This window comes from Schistocerca serialis, chromosome 8, assembly GCF_023864345.2.
Source record: "Schistocerca serialis cubense isolate TAMUIC-IGC-003099 chromosome 8, iqSchSeri2.2, whole genome shotgun sequence".
In the NCBI taxonomy this organism is placed as follows: Eukaryota; Metazoa; Arthropoda; class Insecta; order Orthoptera; family Acrididae; genus Schistocerca; species Schistocerca serialis.
In genome coordinates, this window is record NC_064645.1 from 235,440,853 (window position 1) to 235,460,954 (window position 20,102).

Below are 20,102 nucleotides of genomic sequence, written 5' to 3' on the forward strand. Positions count from 1 at the left end.
GTTCTTGGAATTAAAACTTAAAATTTGAAGTAATGAAAATATTATCAAGTGGGTGAGAACTTAATTAAGAATAATTTTTTAGGTAATGACTTTTCAGATAAAGTTAACTATTTACTGCAAAGAGAAAGATAGGTATTTCAAGCAAGCTGCATCCTTTTGTGGATAAACAAGTACTAACTCACAACATTTTTATGATCATGTGATATACAAAAATAGGCAATTACAGCCATCTCCTGGGAAAGGACAACAAACTGGGTAATTTGAATCAGCATAACTTAACAAACTACTGAATAATAAGTAATAATGAAATATTGCCTAAATAATATTTCAATAATTTACTTAACTGTAGTACATTTACTAGCAGTGTAACAGTAAAAAGGAAAAAAAATTAGTTGTCACAGGAGTAGAAATATAGTAAATGTAGTTGTTCCAGTCTTTTGTGTTTCAAGCAGGTATAAACACAATTGTCATTTTCAGTTCCACAGAATCTGAAAGAGTGGTGAAAGTCTTGGAAAAGGACCATGCTTTAGCAATATAGTAAAACCCCTTTTTATGTTCTAGTATTTTACATTTTCCCAATTTTTATGTTCATTTTCATTAGTCCCAATAGAAGTCCTATTATGTAAATGTAATCTAAAGGGTGGGAGAAAGGAAAAGAAAGAGAAGGGACTATTGATGTCAGTTTCATCAGGACTTAATGCAGAATCAGTTGCAATGAGTGTGAATGTGTGCCAGACTGGAATTTGAAACTAGGATCTACCACTTACTTGGCAGTTGTGTTATCTATTGCACCACCCAGACACAGTGTTCATTGTTATTACGTGGACTATCTCAGCATGCCTTTCAGCTGACCTAAATTCACACCTAGCACCACCTATCCGTAATCCTTGTCCATGTTCTCCCTGCTCACTATGTTTCGATTCCTGCAGGAGGTCAGACATAACTGTGCATCTGCACTGAAGGTAGTGGATTTATTTCCCATTGAGAGTAATCAATTATAAAAATGCATGGTGTCTTTTGGACATGTCCAAAAGAACAGAAACCACACATTTATAAAAGAAGTCTTGCTTTGTCATACAATGCTTTCCTGTCATTAATGACTTGTCTTGCAAAATTTCCCACATTTTAAGTTTTCCTTGATGTTATTATGATCTTTAACATTGATTTAAATACAGTTTTCTGCAAAAAGTGCAGCATATTCCTGCACAAAGTCAGCCTTGGAACAAAGCAGAAGAAGCAGACTATACACAAAGTTATTGCTCATGTAACACAGCATTAGCAATTAAGATTTTCACTGCCAGTTGTTGGGTCATGGCCACCTCTATTATTTGTTTTCAGTGTTTGGATGAGTGGGAAAGTATCCTGAGTCCCTTAATAATAGTCACGATCTGATGATAGTGACTCTAGTAAATTTTCACTGCCAGTTGTTGGGTCATTGCCACCGGTATTATTTGTTTGCAGAGTTTGGAAGAGTGGGAAAGTATCCAGAGTCATTGTGTTGTATTACAACAGCTTTAATTTAATGTCACTGTCATATATACAAATAAACTCTACATTTGCAGATAACCACCTCTGTAATGGGTTTTCATGAATCATTGTTATGTCCATGTGAAATACACTAATCCATACTAGGGACACAGTCTTACATTGGTATGATCTGATATCAGATGTAAACATTCTTCCTCAAGAAGCCCTGTAACTTGATGAAGTTTCCATGCTCTTTCTCACCCAGGATGTCCTTTAGTGACCTCCTTGTTGGCAACAAGCTATAGATTTTACGCTTGTTGTTCTCTTATTAGGAAGACTGCAAACTTTAGTGATTTAACCAATATTGTGTTAAAAGTTTTATTTACCATAGTTTTATAATTATTATCAATAATAAGTCTTGTATTAGACCATGAATATGTTTCTAATGTGGTTTCACAAAAGACTTTTGCTTCCCTGTTTTATTTACACCATTGGACATGATCAGAACAAACAGTGAAACACATGTACACATTTGTGTTTGTCAGCACCCAGCCACTGCCTGCGCACAAACATACATTTCCTTCTCATCACAATATTGTTTACAACCAACAGTTTTGTTAAAGTGTAAGTGTTGATAGTGAAACTGTGGGCCAATGGAACAAAGAACAGCAAAATATCTTTAAACATTATGATCCAAAAAAATTTAATGTTCATGAAGCTGATCTTTTTTGCATCACATTACCAAGTAAGGCCTTACACTTTAAAGGTGAGAAATGCCTAGGTGGGAAACTAAGTATGCAGATAATATTTTTTTTACTTCTGGTCAAAGCTGATGGGTCTGAAAAATTACTTCATTTCATAGATGGTAAATTGAAAAAGCCAATGTGTTTCACAAATGTGAGAACTCTGCCCACTAATTATGATTCCAATAACACCACATGTATGACCAGTTCCATATTCACATCCACCATGCATGCACTGGATGCTAAAATAGGGACAAAAAATAGGAAAATAATGCTGCTACTAGATAGCTGTCCAGCATACCCTGACAGTCTGCAGCTCAGAATTATTAAGTTAGTGTTACTGCCTCCTGACTGTGTGAGTGGGCCTCAACCATTAGATCTAGGAATCATCCATTCATTTAAATGTAGATATAGAAAAATGCTTGTTGAGAAGGCTGTATGATAATGGCACGGACCCAAAATCTATGACCATTCAGTTTTGGATGCTATGCATTATGTAGCCAAAACTTGGATGGATGTGACTCCTTTAATCATTTCTAACTGTTTCATGAAAGCAGGATTTAAGTTCACAGAAAACACACAGACGCCACTGTAAAAAGACCTGTCTGAGTCTTGATTTTTCTGTGGTAGGCATATTATCTACATTTCAAGAGAATGTCAGTGTTGATGCTTCAATCATCAATTCATTGAATTTACACTTCTTTGAATCAGTCTACTAAAAAGTGTAGAAAAGGGGGTTATGATGTACGTTTTACTTAGAAAAATTGACTTTCATTCAGTTGCACGTAAGTTTCATGACTTGTCTTCCATACTCAGCAGGCCTTCAAATTAATGGTCATCGTTCATGATATTCCTAAAACTAAACATGATGGTATGTGTAGTAAATGAAACCAATTGATTTTATATAGATACCATTACCATTATGTAAAAATTAATGAATTCTAGTTTTCAAGGTGGAAAGAAATATTGTGCCTGTTAGACACTGAGAACCAGCTGTACACCCATGGACTGTAAATTGATTGAAAGTTTCAGTTTAAAAATTGTAGTCTTCTCATTATTTTATGTTTTCAAAAGACTGGATTGGAAATGATTCATTACAATTCAAATATGTACCTTGATGAATTGTAGGTGATGATCATTGTTGACCAAATTAGCACCTCAGTTTCATTCATTGCAGAAAGTACTGATGTGCCTCTTCAAATATGTTATATTCTTATGACACTATAAATATATTTATACACAAGCAAAATTCTTTATCAACACATTTGATTTATTAGTAGTTTCCACATTTTGTAATGTTATGAGCAGCAGGCTCCATTACCACAGGGCAGTTTAAATCATATCAGACAGCTCTAGGGCAATATAAAAGTTTTTTGTGGAGCTTTCCAATGGATTGTGAGAAGCCAAACTGAGATTGTCAGAGCACTGAGCACCAGTATAGGAGTGGCTAGCAAGCTCAAAAGAGCTGTGGTCGTTGGGATTTTTCCACAGTGGAAAGTGGTATGTGTGAGTTCTGACAGCATGGTAGTAGAATGAGCTAAGATGGATGACCCATGGGACTTGAAATATTATCACCAAATATTATAATGGAAAATATTTACGATTCCTTACAAACATGCTAGAAAAACAAGAACTGGCAGCTTTAAAATCCTGGCAATGCCACAGACCCATTGAAAATTAAACTATGATTGTAAATTAAACACTTCAAAAGTTATTAACATTTACTATTATTATTATTATCATTATTATTGTTATCTGCATTGAGATCCAGTAGGATCATGTAATGCATTCTGGCTCATTTGAGCATTCTTTCTGATCTTCCATGATTCATTTTTTCTGCATGCAGTATCTTTCTGTCCTCAGTTCACTTTGTCTCTGGTTTCCTTGGGACTTGATACTCTGCCCTAACATTCCACTTGTCTCTGTATATGTTTCTTTCTTCAATTTCTGTTGGATCTATTTATGTTTTTTCTAAGTCAAGTTGTTGTTGTTGTGGTCTTCAGTCCTGAGACTGGTTTGATGCAGCTCTCCATGCTACTCTATCCTGTGCAAGCTTCTTCATCTCCCAGTACCTACCGCAACTTACATCCTTCTGAATCTGCTTAGTGTATTCATCTCTTGGTCTCCCTCTACGATTTTTACCCTCCATGCTGCCCTCCAATGCTAAATTTGTGATCCCTTGATGCCTCAGGACATGTTCTACCAACCGATCCCATCTTCTAGTCAAGTTGTGCCACAGACTTCTCTTCTCCCCAATCCTATTCAATACCTCCTCATTAGTTATGTGATCTACCCATCTAATCTTCAGCATTCTTCTGTAGCACCACATTTCGAAAGCTTCTATTCTCTTCTTGTCCAAACTAGTTATCATCCATGTTTCACTTCCATACATGGCTACACTCCATACAAACACTTTCAGAAACGACTTTCTGACACTTAAATCTATATTCAATGTTAACAAATTTCTCTTCTTCAGAAACGCTTTCCTTGCCATTGCCAGTCTACATTTTATATCCTCTCTACTTCGACCATCATCAGTTATTTTACTCCCTAAATAGCAAAACTCCTTTGCTACTTTAAGTGTCTCATTTCCTAATCTAATTCCCTCAGCATCACCCGACTTAATTTGACTACATTCCATTATCCTCATTTTGCTTTTGTTGATATTCATCTTATATCCTCCTTTCAAGACACTGTCCATTCCGTTCAACTGCTCTTCCAAGTCCTTTGCTGTCTCTGACAGAATTACAATGTCATCAGCGAACCTCAAAGTTTTTACTTCTTCTCCATGAATTTTAATACGTACTCCAATTTTTCTTTTGTTTCCTTTACTGCTTGCTCAATATACAGATTGAATAACATCGGGGAGAGGCTACAACCCTGTCTCACTCCTTTCCCAACCACTGCTTCCCTTTCATGCCCCTTGACTCTTATAACTGCCATCTGGTTTCTGTACAAATTGTAAATAGCCTTTCGCTCCCTGTATTTTACCCCTGCCACCTTCAGAATTTGAAAGAGAGTATTCCAGTTAACAAGTCAAGTGTGACTTGTGTAATCCATGGGATTGTTTTTATTATTGCTATAATAATAATAGTAATAAAAATTATAACTGCAAAGCCCATCATGTAATCTGTGTGATTTCTACATCAAAAGAAATCTTATCAACAGATTAAATTTCTAATTAAAAATCAGCATGAGTTTCTTCCTTTAATATTTTTTTGTTTGAGTGCAAGATGTGGTGATTTATGTGTCTGAGATTTGTTTAAAATTATTCAAATAATAATAAATTATTTTATTAAGATGTTGCAGACATATTGCAAAGATTTTCTTTATGTTTTATCATAAATATTTATATGGAATGATTGTGAAAATTATGAATAGTGATCAGGATGAAAGTATATTCATTGAATTGGTGAATGGTCATGTGACCGAAACTATACATATGAGTGAGGGCAGAGCTCATGGTTTTTAGTCTGTCATCTTGCACCTGGATTTTTGGCAAGCTGTTTTCATCCTGGTTTTGTCTGGAGTTGGTCAGTTCAGGTGGTTTGTTGTAAAATTGTGGGTTGTGTGTATACTGTGATTGTACCTTCATGCAGCAGTACTTACAATAATCTTGGGTACGTGTGATAACTTATAAATCTCAGGACTCTGACTTCAATCTTTAGAGGCAGTTTAGTTAGTGATGAGACAACTCATGAGCTGCTGATATGTCATTGCAATGGCAAATTTCTAAAAATTGTGGTTTTAATGGATTTTTATTGTGATGGGCTTAACTGATTTAGTTGGAATAACATTAATGGCTGTGAAATTTAGATTTGCTGGGAATGATAATGCTCATGCTAACAAATTTTGAGAGACAGTTTAGATTTTTGAGAGTTTATTTCACTGATGTACTTCGTTATTTAGTTCATATTGTTGGGTGTAACAGCTGTTTGCACAAAGTAGACAGTACTGCTGAAAGATATTGACTGTTATTCAATGAGTTATTTGTATGTGGCCACCATTTGCATACATTGTGCATTTATGAAAAATAAGTGAGATTCATATCAAAGTTAAAATCAGTCTATTTTAGACAATATTATTATGCTTCAGAATTTTGACTAACAGATCCCACTTAGGTTCCCCTTATTTAATTATTCACTAATGTATCTCACTGTTAGTGTAAGGTTTTGATATAAACATTATTTTTTCAGTTGTTGTACTACGGAGTGATGGTGTACAGCCAAACCCTCACAGAACTTATACTTTGTGAACAAAAGTATCCAGACATCCCTAGAAACATACGTTTTTCATATTAGGTGCATTGTGCTGACACCTATTACCAGGTACTCCATATCAGTGACCTCAGTAGTCGTTAGACATCTTGAGAGAGCAGAATGGAGCACTCCACGGAACTCATGGACTTCATACGTGGTCAGGTGATTGTGTGTCACTTGTGTCATAAGTCTGTACATGAAATTTTCACACTCCTAAACATCCCTAGGTCCACTGTTTCCAATGTGATAGTGAAGTGGAAATGTGAAGGGACATGTACAGCACAAAAGCGTTCAGGCTCACCTCATCTGTTGACTGACAGAGACTGTCGACATTTTAAGAGGGTCGTAATGTATAATAGGCAGACATTTATTCAGATCATCACACATGGATTCCAAGTTGCATCAGGATCCACTGCAAGCACTGACAGGTGGAAGGTGAGAAATTGGATTTCATGGTCGAGCAGCTGCTCATAAGCCACACATGCTGGTAAATGGCAAACAACGCCTTTCTTGGTGTAAGGAGCATAAACTTTGGAAGACTGAACAGTGGAAAAACATTGTGTGGAGTGACAAATCACAGTACACAATGTGGCAATCCAATGGCAGGTTGTGGGTATGGCGAACGCCCATTGAACATCATCTGCCAGCACATATAGTGCAAACAGTAAAATTCAGAAACGGTGGTGTTATGATGTGGTTGTGTTTTTCATGGAGCGGGCTTGCACCACTTGTTTTGCATGGCACTATCATAGCACAGGCCTACATTGATGTTTTAAGCACCTTCTTGCCCCCCACTGTTGAAGAGCAATCCAGGGATGGCGATTACATCTTTCAACACGATCGAGCACCTGTTCAAAATGCACGGCCTGTACAGAGTGGTTACATGATAATATAATCCCTGTAATGGACTGACCAGCACAGAGTCCTGACCTGAATCATATAGAACACCTTTGGGATGTTTTGGAACACCGACTTCGCACCAGGCCTCACCAACTATTATTGATACCTCTCCTCAGTGCTGCAGTCCATGAAGAATGGGCTGCCATTCCCTAAGAAACCTTCCACCACCTGATTGAACATATGCATATTAGAGTGGAAGCTGTCATCAAGGCTAAGGGTGGGCTAACACCATATTGAATTCCAGCATTACCGATTTCAGCCAGGTGTCCAGGTACTTTTGATAACATAGTGTACTAATGCTTCATGATTGTTTATATTGAAAGGGATACATGACATGAGGAGTAGGAGCAGGACCTATGAGTATCATTGTAATTTATCATGTTCCCGTTACAAAACTTTTCATTGGCAATTAAACTAGGCAGACACTTTATGAAGGAAGGTTACAAATGAACTGAGCATAAACTAGCCTGAACTGCATGGAACTAAAAACTGAACTGAATCTGTGCTGTGGGGTTACAGCCATATTACATATACATCCTTTTAGCAATGAGAATAGTTTATTCATTAAATTCAGAAGTGCATTTCTTCCCCTTCTAATCATCTGATTGTACACTTTTCAGCAATCTTCAGAGTAAGGCTACAGACCACAGCTAAAGAGCTTTAAACTGCAGATTCACAGACAACAGTGATGTTGATTGCCAACAAAGAGTGTGCATAAATTTAATCTGTGGTTACACAGTCAATCATTCCTGAAATATTGATGTATCATTATTAGCTTCACTTAGTAATGTCTTTTCCAATTTATTAAAGAAAGTGCCAGATTCCCTGATTTGTCCATGTTGGAACCACTATCTTTGTTAATTAAAATAGTCACCAAAAAGAAAATTCAACTGCTTCTTTCACCACCAAGTCCCAAAAAAATGAAAGCAATGGTAGAATTTTATTAACAGAGATTGCAGTTTCAACATGAGCAAATTGTGGCATCTGGTGCTTTCTTTAATAAACTTGTAAAGGTGTCTTTCCAGTGCAGCTAATAATGATACATCAATATCCCATCACGGATTGACCACATAGCCCTAGGTTCAATTTACTCTTAGTCACCAATCAGTGCCTCTGGCAGTTGTGTATTGGTGGTTTAAAAAAATTATGCAACAAGTAGTGAAACTTCAGTCTGCTGGCTCAATCTGAAGATAAGCTAAAATGTTAGTAGTAGCAGAAATAGAGTTTTTGCGACTGGACTCTGAATTTCAATGGATCAGTTATTACAGCACAAAAATTTGTAGGCGCACAAATGAGAATAGTGTTAACCTCATTGTTAGAGCTTATGATGAATTGCAAATGAATTTTCCTGCAAGAGTCAGGTTAAAATTTTCCTTGACAATATAGAGTAACACAATGAAAACAAGGATTTTTGTCACAGCTATCCTTTTTTGATGAAATTAGTAGAGTTTCAAAATTTACCTTATTTTTACATGTTTATCTTATTTATTTTACACTTTCATAACATCTGTAATATTAATTAGCATAAGCAATTTTCTGGTAAATACAACTCTTTGTAGCTTTTTGTGGAAATTGCATGAATTATGTGATGTTAATAATACAATTTTTTATGAATCAGTGTTATAATTTGATTTGTTTTTTAGAATGATGAGCATGATAAAAAGGAAAACTACTGAAAAATGAGCATGATTGAATAATACAAATGTAATGCTATGAAGCAGTAAAAAACTGAAAGATCAAATACCAAAAATGAAATATATAAATGTATCATGTTCTACATCATTTATGAGTACTGTAATCAATGATACACAAATCTTAGTCTTTATCTTACATATGTACTTCATATTTCTGGACAAGAGTTTACCCAGGATCTATGGTGAGAAGGGGGATGGTAGCTTGTATTAATGTTGCTTTGATATGGAGAAAGGAAGGGTGGAGGGAATGAAAACTATGTTTTTGCAAAATGAATCTCAAAACAATTCAAAATTGCATATATTAATTATTATAGTTTGTATATTAAAAACAAAGATACCATGACTTAACAAATGGGAAAGAGCTGGTAGATAGACACAATAAAAAGACACACAAACACACACACAAAATTTCAAGCTTTTGCAACCAACGGTTGCTTCGTCAGGAAAGAGGGAAGGAGAGGGAAAGACGAAAGGATGTGGGTTTTAAGGGAGAGGGTAAGGAGTCATTCCAATCCTGGGAGTGGAAAGACTTACCTTAGGGGGAAAAAAGGACGGGTATACACTCGCACACACACACATATCCATCCACACATATACAGACACAAGCAGACATATTTACAGGCAAAGAGTTTGGGCAGAGATATCAGTCGAGGCAGAAGTGCAGAGGCAAAGATGTTGTTGAATGACAGGTGAGGTATGAGTGGTGGCAACTTGAAATTAGCGGAGATTGAGGCCTGGTGAATAACGGGAAGAAAGGATATATTGAAGGGCAAGTTCCCATCTCCGGAGTTCGGATAGGTTGGTGTTAGTGGGAAGTATCCAGATAACCCGGACGGTGTAACACTGTGCCAAGATGTGCTGGCCGTGCACCAAGGCATGTTTAGCCACAGGGTGATCCTCATTACCAACAAACACTGTCTGCCTATGTCCATTCATGCGAATGGACAGTTTGTTGCTGGTCATTTCCACATAGAATGCGTCACAGTGGAGTCAGGTCAGTTGGTAAATCACGTGGGTACTTTCACACGTGGCTCTGCCTTTGATCGTGTACACCTTCCGGGTTACAGGACTGGAGTAGGTGGTGGTGGGTGGGTGCATGGGACAGGTTTTACACTGGGGGCGGTTACAAGGGTAGGAGCCAGAGGGTAGGGAAGGTGGTTAGGGGATTTCATAGGGATGATCCAAGAGGTTACGAAGGTTAGGTGGACGGTGGAAAGACACTCTTGGTGGAGTGGGGAGGATTTCATGAAGGATGGATCTCATTTCAGAGGAGGATTTGAGGAAGTCGTATCCCTGCTGGAGAGCCACATTCAGTGTCTGATCCAGTCCCGGGAAGTATCCTGTCACGAGTGGGGCACTTTTGGGGTTCTTCTGTGAGAGGTTCTGGGTTTGAGGGGATGAGGAAGTGGCTCTGGTTATTAGCTTCTGTACCAGGTCGGGAGGGTAGTTGTGGGATGTGAAACCTGTTTTCAGGTTGTTGGTGTAATGGTTCATGGATTCAGGACTGCAGCAGATTCATATGCCACGAAGGCCTAGGCTGTAGGGAACAGATTGTTTGATATGGAATGGGTGGCAGCTGTCATAATGGAGGTACTGTTGCTTGTTGGTGGGTTTGATGTGGATGGATGTGTGAAGTTGGCCATTGGACAGATGGAGGTCAATGTCAAGGAAAGTGGCATGGGATTTGGAGTAGGACCAGGTGAATCTGATGGAACCAAAGGAGTTGAGGTTGGAGATGAAATTCTGGAGTTCTTCTTCACTGTGAGTCCAGATCATGAAGATGTCATCAATAAATCTGTACCAAACTTTGCGTTGGCAGGCCTGGGTAACCAAGAAGGCTACCTCTAAGCAACCCATAAATAGGTTGGCATACGAGGGGGCCATCCTGGTACCCATGGCTGTTCCCTTTAATTGTTGGTATGTCTGGCCTTCAAAAGTGAAGAAGTTGTGAGTCAGGATGAAGCTGGCTAAGGTGATGAGGAAAGAGGTTTTAGGTAGGGTGGCAGGTGATCGGCGTGAAAGGAAGTGCTCCATTGCAGCAAGGCCCTGGACGTGTGGGATATTCGTGTATAAGGAAGTGGCATCAATGGTTACAAGGATAGTTTCCGGGGATAACAGACTGGGTAGGGACTCCAGGCGTTCGAGAAAGTGGTTGGTGTCTTTGATGAAGGATGGGAGACTGCATGTAATGGGTTGAAGGTGTAGATCTATGTAGGCAGAAATACATTCTGTGGGGGCTTGGTAACCAGCTACAATGGGGCGGCCGGGATGTTTGGGTTTGTGAATTTTAGGAAGTATGTAGAAGGTAGGAGTGCAAGGTGTCGGTGGGGTCAGGAGGTTGATGGAGTCAGGTGAAAGGTTTTGTAGGGGGCCTAAGTTTCTGAGGATTCCTTGAAGCTCTGCCTGGACATCAGAAATGGGATTACCTTGGCAAACTTTGTATGTCATGTTGTCTGAAAGCTGACGCAGTCTCTCAGCCACATACTCCCGATGATCAAGTACCACGGTCGTTGGACCCTTGTCAGCCGGAAGAATGATGATGGATCGGTCAGCCTTCAGATCACGGATAGCCTGGGCTTTGGCTGTGGTGATGTTGGGAGTAGGACTAAGGTTTTTCAAGAAAGACTGAGAGGCAAGGCTGGAAGTGAGAAATTCCTGGAAGGTTTGGAGAGGGTGATTTTGAGGAAGAGGAGGTGAGTTCCGCTGCGATGGAGGACAGAACTGTTCCAGGCAGGGTTCAATTTGGATAGTGTCTAGGGGAGTTGGATCATTAGCAGTGGGATCGGAATTATTTTTCTTCGTGGCAAAGTGATATTTTCAGCGGAGACTGCAAATGTAGGATAGTAAATCTTTGACAAGGGCAATTTGGTTGAATCTGGGAGTGGGGCTGAAGGTGAGGCCTTTGGATAGGACAGAGGTTTCGGATTGGGAGAGAGGTTTGGAGGAAAGGTTAACTACTGAATTGGGGTGTTGTGGTTCCAGATTGTGTTGACTAGAATTTTGAGGTGTTGGGGGGAGTGGAGCTGGAAGTGGGAGATTGAGTAGATGGGAGAGACTGGGTCTGTGTGCAATGAGAGGAGGTTGAGGTTTGTTGGGAAGGTTGTGAACGGTGAGTGAGTTGCCTTTCCGGAGGTGGGAAACCAGGAGATTCGATAGTTTTTTGAGGTGGGGGTGGCATGCTGTTCTTATTTGTGGTTGGCCTGTAGGAGGATGCTCTGAACAGCCGGTGTGGATGTGGGAGCAGAAAGATTGAAGACCTTGATTAGGGATAGGAGTTGACTGGTGTATTCATTGGCTGTGTTGGTGTGTAGGTGAAGGATTAGGAAGGTGAAGGCTATGGATTGTGCAGTTTGGAACTGGTAGAGGGACTGATGGAAAGAAGGATTACAGCCAGAGATGGGAACTTTAAGTGTGAAGCCTTTGGGGGTAATGCCAAATGTCAGACAAGCCTGAGTAAATAAAATATGGGAGCATAATCTGGCTAGGGTGAAGGCATGTTTGCGGAGGGAATGTAAATAAAACTTAATGGGGTCGTTGTAGGGATGTTGTGAGGGTGACATGGTATTAGAAGTGGAAAGGGTAACATGAGGCTAAAGTGAAAATAAAAATATATAGGGATAGATAAAGGTGTGAAAAAAGTCGAAAAAGTGTTGGTTTTAGACGAGCTATGTTGATCCTGTGCTGAACTTAGGTTGGCGAACAATCATGGGTACAAAGGTTAGGTAGTTGTGTTGCCTCCAAAACACGTTAAAGGGTGGAGAAATTCAGGAAAATTTAGAAAAAACTGCGTGTAACTGTATTTAATGGAATGGTTATGTGCTGGCAGATTATGAAAATGAGGCTAACAATTGTCTGACGAAGAAATAATAACTTATAAACCTGTGGTAAGCTGCTAAAAAATGATCAGTTATGTGGGAAAAAACGGGAATGGAAATAAAATGAAAGTTGTTGGAAATAGCTGAAATGGTTGTTTAATCGGTGAAAGGAACTGAAGCTGTGAAATAGTATTCAAGAGGTTACACGAAATGTTTGTAAAATGGGAACAGTGGATTTTACAGCAGCGGTAATGTTGAAAGCATTAAAAATTTTTAGGTTATGATTTGCAAGTAAATTACGTGTTATTGAGTATATTTAGGCAGGATAAAATATATGGTAGATTATGGAAAAAAGGGAAGATGAATACAAAGTGAAACTGCTTGTACAAACAAAAAGAGAAAGCAAGATGACAGAAAAGATTTCGAAATGCAACAGTGACAATAACAAACGTAATTGTTGGGTTCAAATTAATTATATAAATAAAATAGAAAGAAACATTCCACATGGGAAAAAAATATTAAAAACAAAGATTCCATGACTTATCAAACGGGAAAGCGCTGGTAGATAGACACAATAAAAAGACACACAAACACACAGACAAAATTTCAAGCTTTCCCAACCAACAGTTGGTTCATCAGGAAAGAGGGAAGGAGAGGGAAAGACGAAAGGATGTGGGTTTCAAGGGAGAGGGTACCTCCATCTGTCCAATGGCCAGCTTCACACATCCATCCACATCAAACCCACCAACAAGCAACAGTACCTCCATTATGACAGCTGCCACCCATTCGATATCAAACGGTCCGTTCCCTACAGCCGAGGCCTTCGTGGCAAACGAATCTGCTCCAGTCCTGAATCCCTGAACCATTACACCAACAACCTGAAAACAGCTTTCACATCCCACAACTACCCTCCCGACCTCATACAGAAGCAAATAACCAGAGCCACTTCCTCATCCCCTCAAACCCAGAACCTCTCACAGAAGAACCTCAAAAGTGCCCCACTTGTGACAGGATACTTCCCGGGACTGGATCAGACTCTGAATGTGGCTTTCCAGCAGGGATACGACTTCCTCAAATCCTCCTCCGAAATGAGATCCATCCTTCATGAAATCCTCCCCACTCCACCAAGAGTGTCTTTCCACCATCCACCTAACCTTCACAACCTCTTGGATCATCCCTATGAAATCCCCTAACCACCTTCCCTACCCTCTGGCTCCTACACTTGTAACCGCCCCCGGTGTAAAACCTGTCCCATGCACCCTCCCACCACCACCTGCTCCAGTCCTGTAACCCGGAAGGTGTACATGATCAAAGGCAGAGCCACGTGTGAAAGCACCCACGTGATTTAACAACTGACTTGCCTACACTGTGACGCATTCTATGTGGAAATGACCAGCAACAAACTGTCCATTCGCATGAATGGACACAGGCAGACAGTGTTTGTTGGTAATGAGGATCACCCTGTGGCTAAACATGCCTTGGTGCATGGCCAGCACATCTTGGCACAGTGTTACACCGTCCGAGTTATCTGGATACTTCCCACTAACACCAACCTATCCGAACTCCGGAGATGGGAACTTGCCCTTCAATATATCCTCTCTTCCCGCTATCCACCAGGCCTCAATCTCCGCTAATTTCAAGTTGCCGCCACTCATACCTCACCTGTCATTCAACAACATCTTTGCCTCTGCACTTCCACCTCGACTGACATCTCTGCCCAAATTCTTTTCCTGTAAATATGTCTGCTTATGTCTGTATATGTGTGGATGGATATGTGTGTGTGCGAGTGTATACCCATCCTTTTTTCCCCCTAAGGTAAGTCTTTCCACTCCCGGGATTGGAATGACTCCTTACCCTCTCCCTTAAAACCCACATCCTTCCGTCTTTCCCTCTCCTTCCCTCTTTCCTGACGAAGCAACCATTGGTTGAGAAAGCTTGAAATTTTGTGTGTATGTTTGTGTGTCTTTTTATTGTGTCTATCTACCAGCGCTTTCCCGTTTGGTAAGTCATGGAATCTTTGTTTTTAATATATTTTTCCCATGTGGAATGTTTCTTTCTATTTTATTTATTGTAGTTTGTATTAGATTTGCTGAACTTTTTTCTGAGTGACAGGTAACATTCAGTTACACGCGAATTGTATTTACATTTTAGAAGTTTTTAGTATATGGTCATACTTGTAACAAGACAAAAACATTGCAATTTGGAAGGATAACATTACTGGATGTTTTTAGAACTTGAAGGAATCAACATTATCAGTTCCAAGAAGAGAATAGCAAAAAACTTTGAGATTTCATGACAAATGCCTTTTGGCGCCCTTGATATTGGTCAGTTTCCCTCATACGCTTGATATTTTCAAACTGACACGTCTGTCTGTCTTGAGGGTAAATCATGAGTTCAGTTAGTGAAGATAATAATATTTTTTGTATTGAGATGGTGGGTGAGGGTTGGGGGAGGAGCCAGTTGTCCTTCTCTGCCATTTTCTGGGTATGCCCTTGTTCCTCAGTTTTTATAGTAAAGCTATAAATGGAAAATTATTCATTTCTATTAGGTGGAGATGAGGATTTGTTTCAGCTGAATAACACCTCTCGTGAATTAAAACTGAATGGTCAAGAATTAGATTATGAAAATGCTACAAGCCACACCATATATGTACTAGCAACTAATAGTGAAAAAAAACCAGAAGAAGACCCTGCTCTTGAGAACAATGATTCAGTACTGAAATGCATAATACAAGTAAGTAGACCAACTTAATTTTTGTTTTTATCAGAAAATAAAACAACATTAGTTGGAATGTTGATATTAAATAGTAAAATGATGCAACTTGATTATTTTATTACTTATATGCTAAAATGTAATAATAAGAAATTTTCTCATGCTGCTTTGCACTAAATACGAAGCATGCTCTTATTGCTCTAGTTTTGATTCTTTCTTGTTCACTGAATACATTGCCATCAAATTTTAAAAAATTAAACATTTCAATAAAACACTTTGATGATTTACACTACTCAGCCATAACACCATAATGTTTTATGCAGTTGCTACCAATGCTGAACTACTTTGTACATCCAGAAAAAAATATTTTTCATTGTTTTGCTGAAACCATTGAAATCTGAAACTATATAAATAACCTTTATTTATCAACACTCATCCAGTAATTTTCATATATTTTGCACAGATCTTTATACTGCCCATTTTATGCTGATGTACATTTTCTTTTAATATTGATTCTGACATTGCAGCTATGTTTAAATACCAGAACTTCTTAATCTACCTATTCCAACTTTTCATTCTGTTACCTTTTAATATAACTACAACCACTAATTAGTTTGTTTCTCTCCTGTGGTCTCTCTGAGATGTAACTTCAAGTAAATTCATTTTATTTCTTGATAGTGAAAATGATACAGACTCCACAACTCATACACTTATACATATTTTTAAAACAAATACTTCATTGTTGATATTTGTGGTTTTAGATACTACAGTTAAAAATATCTCATCAATTTAGTGTGACATACATGCAAAGGTGTTGCAATCACAATTATTTCTTTCATACATAAAATCAGTCAGAAAACAATATTGTCATTTGAATTTATGTCACATACGCAGAATGAATAATGGTCTTAACAGTTTCATTAATTACACAGTTACAGAATTAAGCATGATGTTTGTATCATCTTTTTAATATACATCTGATTAGAGCTTTTGGTCATTGTTAACAGCAATTCTGTCCTTTAGAAAGTCTCAAAATTTTTTTGAAAATTAGTAAATTTTGCTACCTACATTAGTTACAAAGTTGGACAATAGTAGTTCTCATGTTATTCCCAGTATTGTTTCAAGTATTTCTGATCATGCCTAAAAATAGTCAACTTGAGTTATCATCAGGGAGCCTTGTCTTACAGATTATTTCTGCCAAATTATATATAGTGATGGGACTAATACAGTATTATTACACCATAACCTGCATAGTTACAGATGCATATTGTATAAACATGACACAGATTAGACTATATTAGATGTACTTTTCACTCCATGGATCCATAGTGAAGCTATCCGCAGGATGTATTACAAGTTTTTATGTCTGCTCCAAATATAAATGCCTAATCAATTAACAATTCCCTAGTATTTTATGAGCAGAAAACAGAAGGAATGCCAATAACTATTACCAGAATATCCCAAGTTTATTTATTTATTTATTTATTTACACATCAAGTTCTGTAAGACTAAATTGGGGAGCAAATCTCCAAGGTCATGGAACATGTCAGTATATGAAATTACAATGTAAAAGAAATAACAAATAAAAATAAAATGTTTATGAACCCAAAAAAAGTCAAGCCATAAGTTTAAGTAAGCGCGATCGACAATGTAACATAAGATTCAGCTTAATTTTTCAAGGAATTCTTCAACAGAACAGGAGTGACCAATGAAGAAACTCTTCAGTTTTGATTTGAAAGTGCATGGATTACTGCTAAGATTTTTTAATTCTTGTGGTAGCTTATTGAAAATGGATGCAGCAGTATACTGCATCGCTTTCTGCACAAGAGCTAATGAAGTCCAATCCAAATACAGTTTGGATTTCCATAGATTATTAACTGAGTGAAACTTGTTTATTCATGGGAATAATCTGATATTGTTAACAAGAAACAACAGTAATATATATTTATATATATTGAGAGGCCAATCTCAAAATACCCAGACTAGTGAACAAGTGTTGACAAGAGGTTTGCAAACTTACACCACTTATTGCCCGAACCACCCATTTCTGAGCCAAAAATATCCTTAGGGAATGGAAAGAGTTACCCCAAAATACACTCCTGGAAATTGAAATAAGAACACCGTGAATTCATTGTCCCAGGAAGGGGAAACTTTATTGACACATTCCTGGGGTCAGATACATCACATGATCACACTGACAGAACCACAGGCACATAGACACAGGCAACAGAGCATGCACAATGTCGGCACTAGTACAGTGTATATCCACCTTTCGCAGCAATGCAGGCTGCTATTCTCCCATGGAGACGATCGTAGAGATGCTGGATGTAGTCCTGTGGAACGGCTTGCCATGCCATTTCCACCTGGCGCCTCAGTTGGACCAGCGTTCGTGCTGGACATGCAGACCGCGTGAGACGACGCTTCATCCAGTCCCAAACATGCTCAATGGGGGACAGATCCGGAGATCTTGCTGGCCAGGGTAGTTGACTTACACCTTCTAGAGCACGTTGGGTGGCACGGGATACATGCGGACGTGCATTGTCCTGTTGGAACAGCAAGTTCCCTTGCCGGTCTAGGAATGGTAGAACGATGGGTTCAATGACGGTTTGGATGTACCGTGCACTATTCAGTGTCCCCTCGACGATCACCAGTGGTGTACGGCCAGTGTAGGAGATCGCTCCCCACACCATGATGCCGGGTATTGGCCCTGTGTGCCTCGGTCGTATGCAGTCCTGATTGTGGCGCTCACCTGCACGGCGCCAAACACGCATACGACCATCATTGGCACCAAGGCAGAAGCGACTCTCATCGCTGAAGACGACACGTCTCCATACGTCCCTCCATTCACGCCTGTCGCGACACCACTGGAGGCGGGCTGCACGATGTTGGGGCGTGAGCGGAAGACGGCCTAACGGTGTGCGGGACCGTAGCCCAGCTTCATGGAGACGGTTGCGAATGGTCCTCGCCGATACCCCAGGAGCAACAGTGTCCCTAATTTGCTGGGAAGTGGCGGTGCGGTCCCCTACGGCACTGCGTAGGATCCTACGGTCTTGGCGTGCATCCGTGCGTCGCTGCGGTCCGGTCCCAGGTCGACGGGCACGTGCACCTTCCGCCGACCACTGGCGACAACATCGATGTACTGTGGAGACCTCACGCCCCACGTGTTGAGCAATTCGGCGGTACGTCCACCCGGCCTCCCGCATGCCCACTATACGCCCTCGCTCAAAGTCCGTCAACTGCACATACGGTTCACGTCCACACTGTCGCGGCATGCTACCAGTGTTAAAGACTGCGATGGAGCTCCGTATGCCACGGCAAACTGGCTGACACTGACGGCGGCGGTGCACAAATGCTGCGCAGCTAGCGCCATTCGACGGCCAACACCACGGTTCCTGGTGTGTCCGCTGTGCCGTGAGTGTGATCATTGCTTGTACAGCCCTCTCGCAGTGTCCGGAGCAAATATGGTGGGTCTGACACACCGGTGTCAATGTGTTCTTTTTTCCATTTCCAGGAGTGTATAATCCCATATGACATAAGCCAATGAAAATAAGCAAAGTTGACTAATTTTCATGTTGAATGATCACTTACTTCAGATACCATCCTAATAGTAAAAATGGCAGCATTAAGTCTTTGAACAAGATCCTGAACATGGGCATTCCACAACAGTTATCTATCTATCTGAACACCTAGAAATTTGGATTGTTAAGTTTCACTAATCATATGCCAATTCTATGGAATTAATATGTCGGGTTTTGCTGAATTGTATGTTAAAAATTGTAAAAACTGTCTTACTGTGATTTAGTGTTAATTTATTTTCTACAAGCTATGAACTTATGTTATGAGTTGCACTATTGGAAACAGAGCCAATGTTGCACACAACATCCTTTACTACCAAGCTAATGTCATCAGCAAACAGAAATATTTTAGAGTTGCCCGTAATACTAGAGGGCATATCATTTATATAGATAAGGAACAGGAGTGGCCCCAACACTGATCCTTTGGACTCTCCCCATTTGATCATACTTCACTCAGACCCCACATCACAGCCATTCTCAACACTGAATAATGATCTTTAGCTGTCTGTTGTTAAAGCAAGAGATGAACCAATTCTGAGCTACTCCCCATATTCCGTAATGGTCCAACTTCTGGAGCCATATTTTCTGACCAACATTATCAAACACCTTAGTTAAATCAAAAAAGTATGCCTAGCACTTGAAACCTTTTGTTTCACCCATCCAGTGCCTCACAGAGAAAAGAGAATATAGCTTTTTCAGTTGTTAAATGACTTCTAAAGCTGAACTGTACATTTGATAGCAAATTAAGTTATATAAAATGATCAATTATCCTTACATATACAGCCTTTTCAATAACTTTAGCAAATACTGATGGCATAGAAATAGATCTAAAATTACCTACATTATCCCTTTCTCCCTTATTATAAAGCAGCTTTGCTACTTAGTACTTTAATCATTCAGGAAACTGACCATTCCTAAAGCAAAAATTACAAATATG

At 39.4% G+C, this 20,102-nt stretch overlaps 1 protein-coding gene across 1 annotated transcript in view; it reads left to right on the forward strand.

Annotated features, from left to right (window-relative positions):
- LOC126416943 (cadherin-23-like) overlaps positions 1–20,102 on the forward strand; it is a 597,779-nt gene that overhangs the window by 538,862 nt on the left and 38,815 nt on the right. Inside the window, exon 26 of the mRNA XM_050084822.1 lies at positions 15,427–15,611. Coding sequence (XP_049940779.1) covers positions 15,427–15,611 — 185 coding nt within the window. The remainder of the gene's footprint in view (positions 1–15,426; positions 15,612–20,102) is intronic.